The sequence below is a fragment of the Amblyraja radiata genome, chromosome 26, assembly GCF_010909765.2.
Source record: "Amblyraja radiata isolate CabotCenter1 chromosome 26, sAmbRad1.1.pri, whole genome shotgun sequence".
NCBI lineage: Eukaryota > Metazoa > Chordata > Chondrichthyes > Rajiformes > Rajidae > Amblyraja > Amblyraja radiata.
Window position 1 is genome coordinate 28,527,697 of NC_045981.1, and position 20,069 is coordinate 28,547,765.

General features: G+C 40.5%; 1 protein-coding gene across 3 annotated transcripts in view; it reads left to right on the plus strand.

Moving 5' to 3' along the window:
- abca5 (ATP binding cassette subfamily A member 5) overlaps positions 1-19,477 on the plus strand; it is a 95,185-nt gene extending 75,708 nt beyond the window's left edge. For 2 of the 3 annotated variants that reach the window (XM_033044559.1, XM_033044560.1), the window contains exons 29-37: positions 850-941; positions 3,580-3,755; positions 3,978-4,053; positions 4,961-5,055; positions 6,589-6,708; positions 7,968-8,120; positions 9,572-9,651; positions 17,421-17,476; positions 17,727-18,060. In XM_033044559.1, the coding sequence (XP_032900450.1) occupies positions 850-941; positions 3,580-3,755; positions 3,978-4,053; positions 4,961-5,055; positions 6,589-6,708; positions 7,968-8,120; positions 9,572-9,651; positions 17,421-17,476; positions 17,727-17,828 (950 nt within the window). In that variant the 3' untranslated portion in view covers positions 17,829-18,060. Of the gene's footprint in view, positions 1-849; positions 942-3,579; positions 3,756-3,977; positions 4,054-4,960; positions 5,056-6,588; positions 6,709-7,967; positions 8,121-9,571; positions 9,652-17,420; positions 17,477-17,726 lie in introns of all 3 variants that reach the window. The other variant, XM_033044558.1, reaches the window with a different exon arrangement.
- The last annotated feature ends 592 nt before the right edge of the window (positions 19,478-20,069 follow it).

Below are 20,069 nucleotides of genomic sequence, written 5' to 3' on the forward strand. Positions count from 1 at the left end.
CCCTATAAAAATAATAACAAAAAACAATTGAACAAAGTGCATGTAGTTGGCAGATTACAGACTAATTGGGTTTATCTTGCCTCTTCTTCCCCACACCCCCCCCCCCCCACACCCCCACACCTCGCACCTTGGGTTTTTAACCTTTTATATCACCTGATGTGTTTGTTATTCAATTAAATAACTTGTCTTTATATCGCTATTATTTGTATATTTATTTTATCCTCTCTCTCACCTTCCTGTGCCCCATTCCACCCACATCGCTCTCTCTGTCTTCACATTTCACTCCTCTCCTTATCTAACATCCTTTTTGTCTCCTTTTCACTTCTAGCCTTTGTCACTTACTCCACCCATCTGCTAATCAACTCCTCCCCTGTATCCACCTATCACTTGCCAGGCTCTACCCCACATCCACCTCTTTTCCAGCTTCACCCCCCCCCCCCCCTCACCACTTCAGTCTGAAGAAGGGTTCCGACATGAAAGGTCTTCTGTCCATTTCCCTTCACAGATGCTGCCTGACCTGCTGAGTTCCTCCAGCTGTATCTCTCCCTTGTCACAGAGGAGTGGTTACGTTGCCCACTGAAACCTCATTGCTCATAGCTGTATTTGCATAATGTGACCACAGATTCTAATTATGAAAGAATGAAAAATGCTGCTTATTTTTTTGCCATCTCCAACTGTTTGAAAGTGTATAAGGATTACTCCACACATGCTGACACACGGCAGCAGCTGCAAAAAGTAATTTGGCATCTCTTCCATAATACGCAGTACTTGTACCGATAGTTAAATAAAGTACTGCAGTAAAAGTTTCCCTTGCATGAAAGACTTTCTGCTTGATGTATTTTTCTCCAGGTGAGGTTCTGGGATTACTGGGCCCAAATGGTGCTGGGAAAAGCACTACGATATCCGTGATAACGGGAGACCTGGAACCATCCGCCGGGCAGGTATGTTGTTGACTACAACATGACGTGTATAAAACATGCTGAGCACATTACAACCCTGCAGTTTCTTTTTCCTTTGTACCATTAATGCTCCAAAATAAAGTGGATCAGTATTGCAGCAAAGGTAAAGGACCCCGATTTTGCCTCGCTGCACAATGACTAATTGAAACTTACTTACTTTACTTACTGCCTATTATGCCTCTTGGCATGTAGGGCAGCAACTTAGGTCCTCCACTCCTGTCTGTTCTGGGCTAGCTTCTGGACACCACCCCAGGTCCGGTCCATTGTTTTCATTCCCTCCTCTACAGTTCGACGCCAGGTGGTTTTGGGTCTCCCTCTTTTCCTTTTCCCTGTGCAGGGCTATTCTTGGGATGCTGTCTGGTTTTCTTCTCAGTATATGGCCAATCCCGTTCCAGCGCCTTCTCACGATGATGATCCATGCTCTCTAGTTGACATTGGATATGGTGTTTGGCCAAAATATTCTAAGGATTCTTTTCAGGTTCTTAGTATGGAAGACTGACAGCTGGTTGATGTCACTCACTGTCATTCTCCAGCATTCCGAGCCAGATACGAGGGTGGAGAGGACACAGCTCCGGTATAACTTCAGCTTGGTCTTGGTGCTGCATTGCTGGGACCTCCATACATTGTTTAGCATCCTGAAAACATTCCTAGCCTTGTTTAGCCGGTTCTTGATGTCATTGTGTGCTCCGCCATCGTGTCTGTCTTTGCTACCAAGATAGGTAAACTCCTCAGTTATGGGAAGATCGTTTCCATTCACTTGGATTGTCAAGGGGTTTTGGATGTTTAGTGTCATTACCAGATTTTTTCTGGTTTATCTTTAGGCCAATTTGTTGTCACTGAGACAGGATGATTTTTCCTGCATGTGCTTGTGAGTGTGGGAGACCAGAGCCAAGTCATCAGCAAAATCAAGGTCTTCCAATGCTGAGAAAAGGATCCATCATATGCCTCTTGCTTGGTCTTCGGTTGTCTGACGCATCACCCAATCAATAATAATAATAATATATTTTATTGTCATTGCACATAAGCACAACGAGATTTGGTATGCAGCTTCCATCCGATGTCATAACATAAATAACTAATAAAATTTAGACAATATTGAAGAGTAGCGCCAACATCACACACCCTTGTCGGACTCCTGTCTTCACCTGGAATGTGTGGTTACTGTTCCCCACTCTGCAAGAGAAGTTGGTGTAGAAACTCTTAATAACTTCCACCATATGCTGTGGGATCCCATACATTCGTAGTATGTACCAGAGGCTGTCTCGGTGGATGCTGTCAAATACTTTCTCGAAATCAACAAAGTTGATGTATATTTGTCTCTGCCACTTTGTGCACTGTTTTATAATGTTACGAAGGGCAAATATCTGGTCAATGCATCCCCTCCCACCATGAAATCTGGCCTGTTCTTTCCTGAGCTGTTTGTCTACTACTTCTGAGATATGTTGTATAATAATCTTTGCCAGAATCTTGCTTGGAATTGATAGAAGAGTGATCCCTCTCCAATTGTTACACTCTCTTAAGTTGCCTTTCTTTGGTATCCTAATGACTCCTTCTGACAAGTCATCAGGTATATCCTTCCTTTCCCAAATAGCTGTGAAAAGTGGCACAAGTACTTCAGCTGCAAGTTCTGAGTCTGCCTTGAACAGTTCTGCATTAAGGTTATCTTGGCCAGGGGCTTTTCCACTTTTGAGAGACTTAATGGCTGTAACATTTTCCTCCTTAGTTGGTTGTTCGGTGCTAATGTCCAGGTCATCATCTGCTTGTTGGGTGTTAGCCTTTATTATGGGCGGTGCTCTATTCATTACTTCATTAAAGTGTTCCGCCCAACAAGCTTCTTGTTCTGCTTCTGTTGTTAGGAGTATTTTCCCCAATCCTTCCTCTATTCATGCATCCGTGTGCTGTAGTTGAATTATTGACAGTGCTGCACCTCTCCCCCAGTCATTCCCCAGTATTTACGTGGAAAGGTACGGTTCCCAGTAATCATATTATTGTACATCCGACCAGAGCAATATCCTTTATTCAGGATATTCATTCTGCAGACTTGTAACAAAGGAGGTTACCAATTAAAACTTAAGTAGCAACTATCTGCCTTTATGTAAAGTGACCACAAGCAATCCTTCAGACTGAAGAAGGGTCTCGACCCGAAAGATGTTGCCTGGAGTTACTCCAGCATTTTGTGTATCTTTGGGTCAAATATATCTTCTGATGTATGAACATCTGGCGTGTCAAGCATCTCACAACAAATTATCCTTTACCACAACCACGAGCCAGTCTCTTCCCATCCCCTTCCACCCCACCATCCTCTCCGCTACCAAACAAAATCATCAAAAGTCTTTCAAAGTGTATTAATTTATGACTTAATGGTATAACTCATCAAGTAGAATTTTAGCAAAATACAAAGTGCTGGAGGGTCAGCCAGCATCTCTGGAGGGATCCCGACCCAAAACGTCATCCATCCATTCCTTCCTCAAATGCTGCCTGACCCGCTGAGTTCCTCCAGCACTTTGTGTTGTGCTCAAGATTCCAGCATCTGCAGTTCCTTGTGTTGCCAAACAACTTTAGGTCAGTTACACTTCAGAGTTCCATGTTAGAACATAACTTTAACATGTTTCTTTTGTAGGTGTTGATGGGTGATTATTCAGCTGATGGTTTGCAGAGAGAAAGCTCTGCAGAGACCATTGGCTACTGTGCACAGATAAACCCACTCTGGTCTAAGATTACTGTGCAAGAACATATGGAGATATATGCAGCTATCAAAGGACTTACTAAAGAAGATGCAGCAAGTGCTATTAAACGGTAAGGAAACATCAGAAGGTCAAAGTAAACCTGTGACTAATTTCAAGAATGAATCATCGGTAATTATTTTTCAATATACTTTTTAGAGTTTGCTGCAGTAGGTTGTATGTGAATTACAAATGAAGCAATGATAGAAATAGAACCTAGATAAACATGTTGTGTTTGAGTTGCTATTCAACATCTTTGAAAGCAGGAATAATTTTGTCTTTTTATTGCTGGCAGCATTGTAAAAGCACTTGAACTGAGGGAGCATCTTCATAAACCAACAAAGCAAGTCTCCACTGGAATAAAGAGAAAAGTATGTGTGTGCTGGTGGTTTGAATGTGCCTTATCTTGAATGAATGTGGCCTTGTCCTGTATCAAGGTGGCTGGGTCTGGAACACTCTGCCTTCTGGACAAATACTACACCAATGGGTTCCTTACTTCACCAGTGGAGGAATTGGCCATCTTTAGAAAGATTTTTTGAGAACCTTATTTAAAAAGCTGTTTAACAATGTAGTTTATTGTGAGATGTTAAAGGAATTCTCAGACCATCAGGTTTCTCTCCAGGCCAGAGAGAATATCCGTGTGAACAACAGTCGCTCAGAATCACAACAGTGATACAAACACTATCAGAGGGGTATGAAGGAGAAACAATGCACGTTCCTGTTGAACATGTTTCTGACTGAATGGGAACTAAATAAATTAGTTTTCAGTTTGATAGATTTCACCTGAATTTTTACAATGTAAATTTAAAACCTTGGCACTGTTTTACATGTAAGGCAGAGTCTATGGTGAGTGGAAAGTAGGATGAATATTTGGGGTTAATGGCATTCATCAGGTGCTTATTTGAACCCTGCTACATCTATATTCCTATATTGCATTGACTTCTAATCCACTGAGTTTTTCAACGTGTTTATTTTACATTACCCAGCATCTGCTGTGTTCTCTTTCATTATCCGAGACTGGGCGTCAAATGAAAAACAATGCATTTCATTTCCCATGCACACAAAGATTTACAATAAAACAATTAGGGGTTCCCTAAATCACTTAAAATATTTACTTTATGTAAGTTTGCAAAATTGTAACCCATTTAGTTAGCTGTTGTTCTTTGAGATCTTAGATATAGGAGCACATTCAGCTTCATGACTATTGCCACCGATAATTAAATTGCGCATTAATAAGAATGTGCTATAAATTAACGTGTTTTTTTTCTTATTTTGAAGTTGTGCTTTGCACTGTGTATGCTGGGCAATCCTCAGATTGTGTTAATGGATGAACCATCCACTGGTATGGATCCTAAAGCTAAACAGTTCATGTGGTAAGTAAGAAAATTATTCTACTTTAAAAGTAATCTAGTGCACTTTGTTGGCAATGGAGGCCGACTATGTCGGGCTGGTCCAGGAACAACTGTTGATCCTTGCCTTTACCTCAGGACAGCTGACCAAAACAGCACGTTAAACGCTGGCCTTCTGACCAGCTGCTGAATCAACTCCCCCACACCCAGAGCTTAGTTTCCTGGCCATTGAAGCAGGGACCACCTCCCCCTTCAGCAGCTCCCTCAGATGTTTTAAGGAACTTGGAACATTTGCTGGTGTGGGTCCTCTGCTGGAGGAGCTCAGGCAGCATCGGTGAAGGGAAAAGGATGGACGATGTTTTAGGTTGAGACCCCTCCTCTGCTGAAAAGAAAGCAAACCAGTATAAAGAGGATTGGTGGGACAAGATCTGGGGCATGATAGGTGGATCTAGCAATTTGGAGCACACCTCTTCCCATCTGTTCTCCTGTCATCCCCTTCCCCGTCTCTCCACTGCATCTGTTCTCGAGATGAGGCCTTCTACTCCAGGACACCACTTATTTGAGATGGAGTGGGTTAACTCCTCAGCTCAGAGATAGACAATGAGAGGACCAAGCATTACGCATCTGACACAGGTGCCCCAGTGCACCAACCATCTACTGACACTGTGGGACCACGGGCTTACCCCATGCAGGTTCCAGCAGGCTAGTTGTAAACAATGAGTGACATCTGTTGCATCTCCAGTATTGGTCGTCTGGCCTTTAATATTTATTGCATATCATTTCATACTCTTGAAACAATTTACTGCTGCCCTTGAGATTATGGATATAGCTGGATTTCCTATAATTTGAAAGTGAAAAGTGGAATCTGTTGCAACTATTTCAAAATCTTGCCTTTTCTTGACTTTAACTTATTTTAGTTCTGGTAAATTTGACTCGTTCCCCTTTTGTAAAGGTACAATATCCAAATACAGGAACTGGTGTAGATGTAAGTTATAATGCTATAGGTAGAAAGTACAAATTCACAGATAAACATGACAAGTGAATTGTGAGAAATAACATTTTATACATGTAATATTGCTAACTAGTACCAGTTTATGATGTGTTTATAGGTAGCTGAGATTGCCTGGATTTTACTCGTTGCTACTTGTAGTGAAACTGAATTGAGTGAAGATGTGATAATGTTGCTTCAGAATCGGCATTAAAACGTATACAGTTTTAAAACAAAACTGTTAGTAAGACAGTGAAATATGTCTTAATTGCAAAATGCAAATTGCGATGGGTTTTTTAAAATCAGTCATTGAAAATCGCTATTTTTAATGTACAAATCTTAGTTGTACATGGGTGCATTGGCTTTATCCAGCACCTAAGGAGCAGATATGGAGGTGGATATTCACTGGAAATGAAACTGACATTTTTCCCATTCTTAAAGAAAATTAATTTTTATGGATATAGGTTGTATTTAACTAATACTATTTTATGACTTGCACAATGTGTCCAGCGAATGCTGAATTTGTAAATGAAGTTTAATATGAGACCATTTATTTTTGTACGTTTCAGGAGAGCAATTCGTGCTGCGTTTAAGGACAGACAGCGCGGCGCTATTCTCACCACCCACTACATGGAGGAAGCTGAGGCTCTCTGTGACCGCGTGGCAATCATGGTGTCGGGACAACTGCGGTACTTCCTTTGTGAAATAGTCTTGCTAGAGTAGACGATAGATCACGTGTTAAGTAATGTATGTAGAATCTGCAGGTGTTTAATGGCATCAGTCGTGCAGTTTTTACTTTAATTTGGTTTTGGTGCCAATTTGATTACAAAATGCCACCATAAAGGAGGCAAATAAGCATTGAATCACTAAATCCCTGGTCAATTCGTCCCTTCCCACCCAAACCACCCCCTCTCCTGACACTTTCCCTTGCAACCGCAAGAAATGCTACACTTGTCGCTTTACCTCCCCCTTGACTCCATTCAAGGACCCAAGCAGTCTTTCCAGGTGCGACAGAGATTCACCTGCACCTCCTCTAACCTCATCTATTGCATCCGCTGATCTACATCGGGTGAGACCAAGCGTAGGCTTGGCGATCCCTTCGCCAAACACCTCCGCTCGGTTCGCACTAACCAACCTGATCTCCCGGTGGCTCAGCACTTCAACTCCCCCTCCCATTCTGAATCCGACCTTTCTGTCCGGGGCCTCCTCCATGGCCAGAGTGAGGACCACCGGAAATTTGAGGAGCAGCACCTCATATTTCGCTTGGGCAGTTTGTTCCCCAGCGGTATGAACATTGACTTCTCTAATTTCAGGTAGTCCTTACTGTCTCCTACCCTTCTCAGCTCTTCCTCAGCCCCCTGACTCCTCCTCTTCCTTTCTTCTTCCCAACCCTCACATCAGTCTGAAGAAGGGTTTTGGCCCGAAACGTTGCCTATTTCCTTCGCTCCATAGATGCTGGCTCATCCGCTGAGTTTCTCCAGCATTTTTGTCTACCATTGAATCACTAATAGCGCTTTTAGTTGGTCATTTCTTGCAAGCACTATTAATTTGTCGGTTAATATTTATGTACCTTTATTTACTTGAAATTTATAAATTGCTAAAACACAGATAGCAACATTGAATACTGGTAATTGTATGTGCGCATAACTAACTGTGTAAAAAAAAAAAGATTGCTGCTGAATGAACCTGAATTTGTGGTGTCAGTTGATGGATGCTGTGGGGTGTGAAAGTATTGGAAGTGATGTTACTTTGCAGATTAGTGCTGGTTCATGATATGTTTATATGTAGCTTAGATTGTCTTAATTCTACTAGCTCTAACTTGTACCAAAACTGAACTGAATGAAGATGTGACAATGCTATTGTGTCAGAATCAGTGTTTAGTAGTGTAATAAAACATATACAAGAGTTGGTAGGACGTGAAATGTGGATTATCTTGGTTTGCCAACAGGTGTATTGGCTCCATTCAGCATTTAAAGAGCAAATATGGCGGTGGATATACACTGGAAATGAAACTGAAAGATGAGACAAATGAATCGCAACTAAAATCTCAGCTTCATGCAAAAATAATGCAGATCTTTCCCCATGCTTCTCAACAAGAAAGGTAAAATTATCATTGTGTCTTATTTACACAAAAATGCTGGAGAAACTCAGCGGGTGCAGCAGCATCTATGGAGCGAAGGATGCTGCTGCACCCGCTGAGTTTCTCCAGCATTTTTGTGTACCTTCGATCTTCCAGCATCTGCAGTTCCTTCTTGAACACATTGTGTCTTATTTGCCTTGTTACATCCTGATACTTTCTGATCTTAATGATACAACTTTATTTATTGCACTATTGTGTTACATTTTAATGCAATGTTATGTATTGAAAGCTGTAAATTGGATATAATTTTAAATCGGTACCAGTGAACAGGGCACGGCAACATTATCTATTTGAATCGCACTGGTGGCAGATATTTCTAACATTTTAATACTTGCAAAGTGTACATTTATAAAATTAAGACTCAGAGTTAAATTGTCACAAGATCCAAAATTATATGCATGTATTAACTGAGTTTATCTGTCAATGTTTATGGACATTTCTTGATGTTAATGGAGTAAGTTACTGAGGAATAATACCAGATAATAAGAATATGTTTGGTCCTATTTAGAGTTATAGATACTGGTTTTGGAGATTTATTTTTAAACCATGTACTGAGCACGTCACAATACTTGCTTGAGAATATAAATATTCTGCTTTTCCCACATACGACTGGAATGTTTTGTTAAATTTAGTTGCAGTTGCTAATTTGGTTTGTTTATTCTGCAGCATTCCAAAACCAGGAACAAATTACTTTATATATGTTTATCCTTAACGGTGAACATCTACCCCCCCCCAGTTGTTTAGCGGATCAGAATGATTAACTTAACATATGACTCATTTAATGTGGAAAACACAAAATGGTTTTCTATATGTATGTGATTCTCAAGTATGTTTTCATGCTTCTTGTGATGATCCAAATTAAGCTTTAAGTTACCTTGTATCCCAATTTATTTGGCTGTTGTAGATTCCATTATGCTGTTTGCCATTTTTAAACAATACAGTTTTTATATCTACGTAGTATCCCAATGCTATTTGTGACATTGAACTGGTTTTGGAATGCTCTAACTACTGCGGTATAGAGACTATCTTCCTTCTGCTCTCTCAGTCCTGATGTAGAGACTCAACATCATCCATCCCTTTGCCCCCACAGATGCTGCTTGACCTGCCAAGTTCTTCCAGCAGTTTGTTTATTGAAGCACTGGATTTGGTCCTTCCTTTCAGTGATGCTGGACCTATTTAGAAAGCATTAGACAATGAGTAGTCGCAGAGAGAGAAAGGAAATATACACCATAGAGTGAGAATGTTAAATTGCAAATACACCTGCACACAATGATAAATCTTCCAAAATGTTAAATATATTCAACATAGTTTGGCTAGGATGAAAATTGTAATCATTCACTGACTGGTAAATCCATCTGTCCAGAACTCTTCTGTAGAATTCACATTTTCCCTTCTAAATACTTGCATTTCAGTTTTGTTGCAATGATGGCGTACAAAATCCCCAAAGGCGATGTAAACTCTCTATCAAAAGCATTTGCTCAACTTGAAGAAGGTAAAACCCCATTTATTTGCCTTTAGTGATGACATGTTAGCAATAACTTTGAAATTAGTGCAAGAAATTGATCCATTGAATAAAGATGGCCAGTATAACTTCAAATTCTAGGTGTGCTCAGTTCTTTGTCAAAATTGCCTTGGGGGGTTGTTAGAAAAGAATGGAAATGTAAAGAAGAGGAGGATTGTCCTCATTCTTTTGGGATGTTTAGTTAAATTTTGTTGCAGTAGCTAATTTGGTTTGTGAATTAGCCTGAAGGGGACTTTGGCTGGGAGGATTGAGATCTAATTTGATTTAATTCTGCAAAGAGAGTAGTTTCTCTCAGTGGATGACTTGAAGGAGGATTCTTGGATCTGATTCTTTATTAGATCGAGTAAGGGGGGTTAAGACTTGTTTTTTGTTATCTTTTTGAGGTGGAGGGTTGATTTGGCGATGGATTTTTGCTGGAACAATTTATGGGAAAGATTTCGGTAGGCAAAAGGATTCCCACATATAAAATGTATTTCATATGATTCCATAAGAACTATATGATGTTTTTCTGCTTGTGATAATTCTTAAGTTGTTTCAGATCCTGGGTATTTACAGGTGAGGTGCAGTGTAGTGGGACAGAGAAAGCCAGAAAGCAAAGAGCAAATCCTGATATACAGTGCATTCAGAAAATATTCAGACCCCTTCACTTTTTCCGCATTTTGTTACATTACAGCCTATTGTAATTTATCATCAATCTACGCACAATACCTCATAATAAATAAGCGAACACAGGTGTTTAATTGTACATGAATTGGAAAGGCACATACCTAACAGTTGACAGTGTATGTCAGAGCAAAAACCAAGCCATGAAGACGAAGGAATTGTCCGTAGGCCTCCGAGACAGGATTGTGTTGAGACACCGATCTGGAGAAGGGTATAAAACAATTTCTGCAGCATTGCAGGACCCGAAGAACACGGTGGCCTCCTTCAATGGAAGAACTTTGTAACCACCAGGACTCTTCATAGAGCTGGTCGTCCAGCCAAACTGAGCAATCGGGGACGAAGGGCCTTGGTCAGGGAGGTGACCAAGAACCCGATGGTCACTCTGACAGAGCTCCAGAGTTCCTATGTGGAGATTTCAGTTATTTATTTTTAATTAATTTGCAAACATTTCTAAACACCTGTTTTCCCTTTTTTATTATGGGATATTGTGTATAGGTTGATGATTTAAAAAAAAAAAAGAATTTAGTCAATTTTAGAATAAGGCTGTACGTAACCAAATGTGGAAAAAGTGAAGGGGCCTGAATACTTTCTGAATGCATTGTATTTGAGATTTCCAGACAACCACATCAATTTAATAGTATTTTCTAATGAAGTTAAATACTTTGTCATTAAATTTTACATGTTGTTAGAAAACAGAAAAGGGCCATTAAAATTACAAGGATTTGTATAGTGGAACAACAATCTTGGATATTTTGCTTTGTGTATGTTTTAGTGTGGGTAATAAATGTTATAAATTAAAATGTTTTAAATGACCAATCTTCCTTGGCAAATTCACATTCCAATTCCTATTATAATAGCACTTCAGAAATTATTACAATTTCCTTGTGGGAGCCCTAAAACTCATTTGAAGTTTCTCACTGTTAATAGTTTATAGTATCTTTGAACGTTGTGTCTGGGTAACATATCCACAAAAAATGTGATAATCTTGTTTAATGCCTTACTTTGTAAATGTTACCAATTGCTCTATCTCATTTATGAATTGGTTTTTACACTGAATGCCCTTCAGGTACTTTACACAAATGTGTAACATTGCCTTTCATGGGGGTCGATTTTCATTTGGATTACTTTATAAACTTGAATTTCTTGCACCTCTGTGTTGCAAGACACCAAGTTGACCAATCTCTTTGGGTATTTCCCTCAACATCCACTTTAACTATCTTTACCAGGGATAGGATCAGAGAAGATCAGGTTAACTTGGCATCATGTTGGGCACGGATATTGTGGGCCAAAGGGCCTGTTCCTGTGCTGAACTGTTCTATGTTTTTTATCTTCTTAAAATCGGATCTTTCAATTGATCTAACTGGATAAATGCCTTCCTACAGTTTTAGCTGAGAAAAACATTGATACCGTTACTCATTATACCATTATAACACACATCATCAGCAAAACAATTTATAAACATTTCCATGTCCAATTGCCATCGCGTAGGGGTTGCGTTTGGAGATTGAGAGATTTTTTTCTCGATCTCAGCATGCTTTGGTCAGGCCGTGCAACTCTCGGTCTTTAGTAGACAGAATGAGAGGCAGGAAGCAGAAAAGGGAAGCACTCGGGCACAAGAGGAGAAAGAAAAAAAAGGAAATAAACAGAGAATAAGAGGCGGGGGTTTCTTAAATGTGCATATTTTAATGTAAGAAAGGTGGATGAGCTTAGAGTCTGGATTGACACCTGGAAGTATGATGTTGTGGCGATCAGTGAAACATGGTTGCAGGAGGGCTGTGATTGGAAACTAAATATTCCAGGATTTCGTTGCTTCAGGTGTGATAGAATTGGAGGGGTAAGAGGTGGAGGTGTTGCATTACTAGTCAGGGAAGATATTACAGCAGTGCTTTGACAGGATAGATTGGAGGGCTCATCTAGGGAGGCTATTTGGATGGAACTGAGAAGTGGGAAAGGTGTAGCAACACTTATGGGGGTGTATTATAGACCGCCAAATGGGGATCGAGAATTGGAAGAGCAAATATGTAAGGAGATAGCAGATATTAGTAGTAAGCACAAAGTAGTGATTGTGGGAGATTTCAACTTTCCACAAATAGACTGGGAAACATATTCGGCAAATGGGCTGGATGGTTTGGAGTTTGTAAAATGTGTGCAGGATAGTTTTTTGCAGCAATACATAGAGGTACCTACTAGAGGAGGGGCAGTGTTGGACCTCCTGTTAGGAAATGAGACGGGACAGGTGGCGGAGGTATGCGTTGGGGAGCACTTCGGGTCCAGTGATCACAATACCATTAGTTTCAATATAATTATGGAGAGGGTCAGAACTGGACCTAGGGTTGAGATTTTTGATTGGAGAAAGGCTAACTTTGATGAGATGCGAAATGATTTAAAAGGAGTGAACTGGGACATTTTGTTTTATGGGAAGGATGTAGAAGACAAATGGAGGACATTTAAAGGGGAAATTTTAAGAGTACAGAATCTTTATGTTCCTGTTCGGTTGAAAGGAAACAGTAAAAATTGGAAAGAGCCCTGGTTTTCAAGGGAAATTGGACATCTTGTTCGGAAAAAGAGGGAGATCTACAATAATTATAGGCAGCATGAAGTAAATGAGGTGCTTGAGGAGTATAAGGAATGTAAAAAGAATCTTAAGAAAGAAATTAGAAAAGCTTAAAGAAGACATGAGGTTGCTTTGGCAAGTAAGGTGAAAGTAAATCCAAAGGGTTTCTACAGCTATATTAATAGCAAAAGGATAACGAGGGATAAAATTGGTCCATTGGAGAGACAGAGTGGACAGCTATCTGCAGAGCCAAAAGAGATGGGGGAGATATTGAACAATTTCTTTTCTTCGGTATTCACCAAGGAGAAGGATATTGAATTATGTGAGGTAAGGGAAACTAGTAGAGTAGCTATGGATACTATGAGTTTCAAAGTAAAAGAAGTACTGACACTTTTGAAAAATATAAAAGTGGATAAGTCCCCAGGCCCTGACAGGATATTCCCTAGGACATTGAGGGAAGTTAGTGTAGAAATAGCCGGGGCTATGACAGAAATATTTCAAATGTCATTAGAAACGGGAATAGTCCCCGAGGATTGGCGTACTGCGCATGTTGTTCCATTGTTTAAAAAGGGTTCTAAGAGTAAACCTAGCAATTATAGGCCTGTTAGTTTGACTTCAGTGGTGGGCAAATTAATGGAAAAGATACTTAGAGATATTATATATTAGCATCTGGATAAACAGGGTCTGATTAGGAACAGTCAGCATGGATTTGTGCCTGGAAGGTCATGTTTGACTAATCTTCTTGAATTTTTTGAAGAGGTTACTAGGGAAATTGACGAGGGTAAAGCAGTGGATGTTGTCTATATGGACTTTAGTAAGGCCTTTGACAAGGTTCCTCATGGAAGGTTGGTTAAGAAGGTTCAACTGTTGGGTATAAATGCAGGAGTAGCAAGATGGATTCAACAGTGGCTGAATGGGAGAAGCCAGAGGGTAATGGTGGATGGTTGTTTGTTGGGTTGGAGGCAGGTGACTGGTGGGGTGCCTCAGGGATTGGTGTTGGGTCCTTTGTTGTTTGTCATGTACATCAATGATCTGGATGAAGGTGTGGTAAATTGGATTAGTAAGTATGCAGATTATACCAAGATAGGGGGTGTTGTGGATAATGAAGAGGATTTCCAAAGTCTACAGAGTGATTTAGGCCATTTGGAAGAATGGGCTGAAAGATGGCAGATGGAGTTTAATGCTGATAAATGTGAGGTGCTACACCTTGGCAGGACAAATCAAAATAGGACGTACATGATAAATGGTAGGGAATTGAAGAATACAGTTGAACAGAGGGATCTGGGAATAACCGTGCATAGTTCCTTGAAGGTGGAATCTCATATAGATAGGGTGGTAAAGAAAGCTTTTGGTATGCTAGCCTTTATAAATCAGAGCATTGAGTATAGAAGCTGGGATGTAATGTTAAAATTGTACAAGGCATTGGTGAGACCAAATCTGGAGTATGGTGTACAATTTTGGTCGCCCAATTATAGGAAGGATGTCAACAAAATAGAGAGAGTACAGAGGAGATTTACTAGAATGTTGCCTGGGTTTCAACAACTAAGTTACAGAGAAAGGTTGAATAAGTTAGGTCTTTATTCTCTGGAGCGCAGAAGGTTAAGGGGGGACTTGATAGAGGTCTTTAAAATGATGAGAGGGATAGACAGAGTTGATGTGGATCAGTTTTTCCCTTTGAGAATAGGGAAGATTCAAACAAGAGGACATGACTTCAGAATTAAGGGACAGAAGTTTAGGGGTAACATGAGGGGGAACGTCTTTACTCAGAGAGTGGTAGCGGTGTGGAATGAGCTTACAGTGGAAGTGGTGGAGGCAGGTTCGTTGGTATCATTTAAAAATAAATTGGATAGGCATATGGATGAGAAGGGAATGGAGGGTTATGGTATGAGTGCAGGCTGGTGGGACTAAGGGAAAAAAGTTGTTCGGCACGGACTTGTAGGGCCGAGATGGCCTGTTTCCGTGCTGTAATTGTTATATGGTTATATGGTTTAGTCATTTTGTTTGTTGAAGGTCAGGCACTTTGCTTATTTGTCTGAAAAGTACGTCATTTTTTTCAAATTAAATTGTTTATGAAGTTGGCCTTGCATGTATTTTGCAATATTTTGTTTGGAAGAATCTATCAGGTGACAACATATCAAATTGCCCTGCTTTTGGTAACTTAAGATGCTCTGTCTTTCGCTAGCTATGATTAAATGCACTTTTTAACATAACTTATTCATAGCAAATGCACCAGGTGACTGGTATGTAATTTTGAAATGTTAAATGTGAATGCTAGTATTATTCTACAGCTGGTACACAAAATTGCTGGGGAAACTCAGCGGGTGCAGCAGCATCTATGGAGCGAAGGAAATAGGCGACGTTTCGGGCCGAAACCCTTCTTCAGACTGATGGGGGGTGGGGAAAGAAATAAGGAAAAAGGGAGGAGGAGGAGGAGCCCGAGGGTGGGCGGATGGGAGGGTGGGAGGAGACAGCTAGAGGGTAAAGGAAGGGGAGGAGACAGCACGGGCTAGCCAAATTGGGAGAATTCAATGTTAATGCCATAAGGACGCCAGGATCCCAGACGGAATATGAGGTGCTGTTCCTCCAATTTCCGCTGTTGCTCACTCTGGCAATGGAGGAGACCCAGGACAGAGAGGTCGGATTGGGAATGGGAGGGGGAGTTGAAGTGCTGAGCCACCGGGAGGTCAGGTAGGTTATTGTGGACTGAGCGGAGGTGTTCGGCGAAACGATCGCCCAACCTACGCTTGGTCTCACCGATGTAAATCAGCTGACATCTAGAGCAGCGGATGCAGTAGATGAGGTTGGAGGAGATACAGGTGAACCTTTGTCGCACCTGGAACGACTGCTTGGGACCTTGAATGGAGTCGAGGGGGGAGGTGAAGGGACAGGTGTTGCATTTCTTGCGGTTGCAACGGAAAGTGCCCGGGGAAGGGGTGGTGCGGGAGGGAAGGGAAGAATTGACGAGGGAGTTGCGGAGGGAGCGGTCTTTGCGGAAGGCAGACATGGGGGGAGATGGGAAGATGTGGCGAGTGGTGGGGTCACGTTGGAGGTGGCGGAAATGGCGGAGGATTATGTGTTGTATTTGCCGGCTGGTGGGGTGAAAGGTGAGGACCAGAGGGACTCTGCCCTTGTTGCGTGTGCGGGGATGGGGAGAGAGAGCATTGTTACGGGGTATGGATGAGACCCTGGTGTGAGCCTCATCTATGGTGGCGGAGGGGAATCCCCGTTCCCTGAAGAACGAGGACATTTCCGATGCCCTGGTATGAAATGTCTCATCCTGGGAGCAGATGCGGCGTAGGCGGAGGAATTGGGAGTAGGGGATGGAGTCTTTACAGGGGGCAGGGTGGGAAGACGTGTAGTCCAGATAGCCATGTGAGTCAGTGGGTTTGTAATGTATGTCGGTCAGGAGTCTGTCCCCTGCGATGGAGATGGTGAGGTCAAGGAATGGTAGGGAAGTGTCGGAAATCGTCCAGGTGTATTGGAGTGCCGGATGGAAGTTGGTGGTGAAGTGGATGAAGTCAGTCAGTTGTGTGTGGGTGCGGGAGGTGGCACCAAAGCAGTCGTCAATGTAGCGGAGGTAGAGGTCGGGGATAGGGCCCTGGTACGTCTTGAACAAGGATTGTTCAACGTACCCGACAAAGAGGCAGGCGTAGCTGGGGCCCATGCGTGTGCCCATAGCTACGACTTGTGTTTGGAGGAAATGGGAGGAGTCAAATGTAAAGTTATTGAGGGTGAGGACCAACTCCGCTAAGCGGAGGAGAGTGTCAGTGGCTGGGTATAGGTTGCTCCTCTGGTCGAGGAAGAACCGGAGGGCTCTGAGGCCATCCTGGTGGGGGATGGAGGTGTAGAGTGACCGGACATCCATGGTGAAGATGAGGGGGTGAGGGCCCAGAGAGTGGAATGCGTGGAGGCGGCGGAGAGTGTCTGAGGTGTTTTGTGTACCTTCGATATTCCAGCATCTGCAGTTCCCTTTTGAACACTTATTCTACAGCTGGTTGTCTGTTTTGCATGTAAAGCAAAAAGCATGTAAAGCTGAAAGGATTGTTTAGATCTATTTAATGCAAATGTGACAAAAAACTGGGATCTTTATTATAAATTTGGCATGTTCTCGAGCATAGATGCAAGCATTTCAGACGTTATTAAAACTTAAACATTGTTCACACAGAGATTGCAGCTTTTCTCTGTGGATTTGAAATACTATACTGCAACATGACTACAGCTAGAATGTCAATGAGGTCCACTTAAGCTTATCTTTAGTGATTAATTCATAAACACGAGCAATTGAACTATCTAATTGAATGTGCATGTCCAACAATAAAAAAAAATGTAATGTGCTGGACTAACTCAGCGGGTCAGGCAGCATCTCTGGAGAACATGGATAGGTGACGTTTCAGGTCGGCATCCATGTTCCCCAGAGATGCTGCCTGACCCATCGAGTTAGTCCAACACTTTGTGTCTTTCATTATAAACCAGCATCTGCAGTTCCTTGTGTGTCTAATAACAAATCTATCTTTGTTTGCAGCTAAACACAGTTATAACATAGAAGAATATAGTTTCTCACAGTCAACACTGGAGCAGGTAACGCGAGTTTGTTCCACATTATACATAAACAAAGGTTACAAGATTATTTGCCAATTTCTACTTTCACAAATAATCGGAATCAATTTCCTATTAAGATATGTGAGCACAGGGAGGGTTAATGGGGAGAAAAATACACAGCTCTCAATGGAAGAGTGAAGTTACATTGCTTTGTATGTCTTACGTGCCTGTCGAATATAGTCCCTTATGTGTCATGTAATACTGAAAATCTTTCCTTGTATGACTTTAGGTTTTTATGCAGTTCGCAAAAGAACAAGAAAATAATGAAGAGGATTATAAAGTTCTGAATACAAGCTTTCGGTGGCAACAACTTCAACAAAACGAGTGTTAAAATGATTCAGAGTTGCTCTTCTGCCTTATGACAAGAAAACCTCTTTATGGTATTAGGTTGATGTTTATTAAATTAAATTTCCTGATTGTTGAAGCCAAGAACATTTGGGATGACGAATACTGCACCAGCGAAGGCATGCAATTAAAACAATCGTTTCAGATGTCTGGCAAGTGATATTCATTCTGTCCATGTGTTGCAGACACAAGGCGACCGCAAAAGAAAATATACTGCTACATCAGAAAACTCTCAACCTGGAAGTGCTTTATTTATTTTAATTTAAGCGGAGTTAAGATCTTAATACATTTATATCTGACAACCTGCATGTTTATTGTGCCAGAGATGTTCTCTAATATGATAAAATAATATTTTCTAATATACAAGCCTTTGCTGTTTATACCCTTTGCTGCAGCAATAATTCTCCACAAGGTGCATTGCACGAGGTTCTTTTTTCTCAGAATTACCGTTGGCTGATGCTCCCACATTTCAAATCCAAATCAGACAGTCCTCATGAATTTGTTTTTACTACTTTTTTGCGTGGGCTAAAGTTGACATAGATCGAACATGGCATACAACAAACAAAAGTGATATTTCATTTCATTTTTTTAACTATAAATTAATACATTTGTTTCTAGAGTAATATTAATAATCACAGATAATGTTGTGATTATTTATAATATGCTTTTATACATAATACCTCTCAGTAATTCTTCAACAAACTTTCCAGGCTAAAAAGGAATGGATATTGGTCTGCAATATTATACATAAATTCAAATTTTACAGGTTAAATTTGTAACAATTTTACAATATTTTTTCTACACCACATAACTACGAAGCAAATCATTCAGACCAAATTTAAGTGTATGTACTTTCATAAATTACAACTTTTATTGTTTCTTCTTTATAGTTAGTATGTAGAAACCTAACCTGCTCGGCCAAAGGTGTATGAAAAAAGATCTTGTTTAGTGATGGTTAGATATTGATGAACTCTTATTGATCTCAATCCATCTACCAGAATGTACGTTCAACAAGGCAGAGCCATGTAGCAGTGTATAATGTGTTGTAATAGCAAGTTGAATGAGGGGTTTTAAAACACAAAGCCACCATGCTGTCCATCCTATTTTGTTAGTACAAACAGCTAGTGTTCACAGTAAGATGGTGAAAAGATTCATTGCCGTTTGCCAAGACTGTTGACACTCCTTTAGTAACACGTTTAAGTAACCATCCTGATAATTTCACAAAAACGACAGCACAATATAAATTATGGCTGTTGATTCATTTAGAAAAGAACAATGTTTTAGCTTCAGCAATCATATTTGAATTTGGAATATTCAGCTATATTTTTTTTAATAAGGACCAACTAATACATCACAGATCATTAAGATTTTGTGATCACCTTGCACACACCTTTTGTATTTTGGTGTTTTATGCCTTTTGTAATTTATAATTTTAATTTTTAAGTTAATTCAAATGAGCAGTGTTTTGTGAAACCTTGGTTTTAATTTTGTAATTGAATGTGCAGCTGTTTCTTTCTTGCTAATAGCTGCCGGCAGATATGGAAAATATTAAAACATAAATGTTTCCAGCCAATTGGGCCTGGGTACACCAAGGTGTTTCTGAACAATATGATTAAAGTTACTGCTACTAAGGAACAGTGTGTACTGTAATTGTTAATTCTTAAACGATGGTTATATACTGGGGGGTTGCATTCTCCTGAACTAATATAAGCTATTGAATTTTATATGCCTTCAAATATTTGGACAGTACCAGTTCTATGACTTAGCTAACTTGTTAAATGGATTGAACACATACCTGAAAAAAATAACTGAATTTACTTTTTTACATACACCATTTTAGTATTCCTGTTCCGATTGCAATTGTTTTTTGTCTGTAAGCAAATCTGAAATAAAAACAGAAAATGCTGTAAAGGCAGCAGGTTAGGCAGCATCTGTGGAGAGAGAAGCAGCATTAAAATTTAAAGTCATAGACATTTCTGTTTTCCTTGTTTTGATGGTATGTTAGTTTTTATATTTCCAGCTCTATTCGGTTTACTTCTCTTCCATCATGAATCGAGGTTACCGCTATGCGATTTTTGTTTAAAGAGAGATTGGCTCTTAGGATTCCTCAAATCTGAGGAAAAGACAGGTGAAGGAATGGGCATACTCAATATAGTTAACAAATCTTGAGGTTTAATGTTAAATTTATCAGCAAACCTGTTGGCCGTTATTTTTTATTGATGTTATT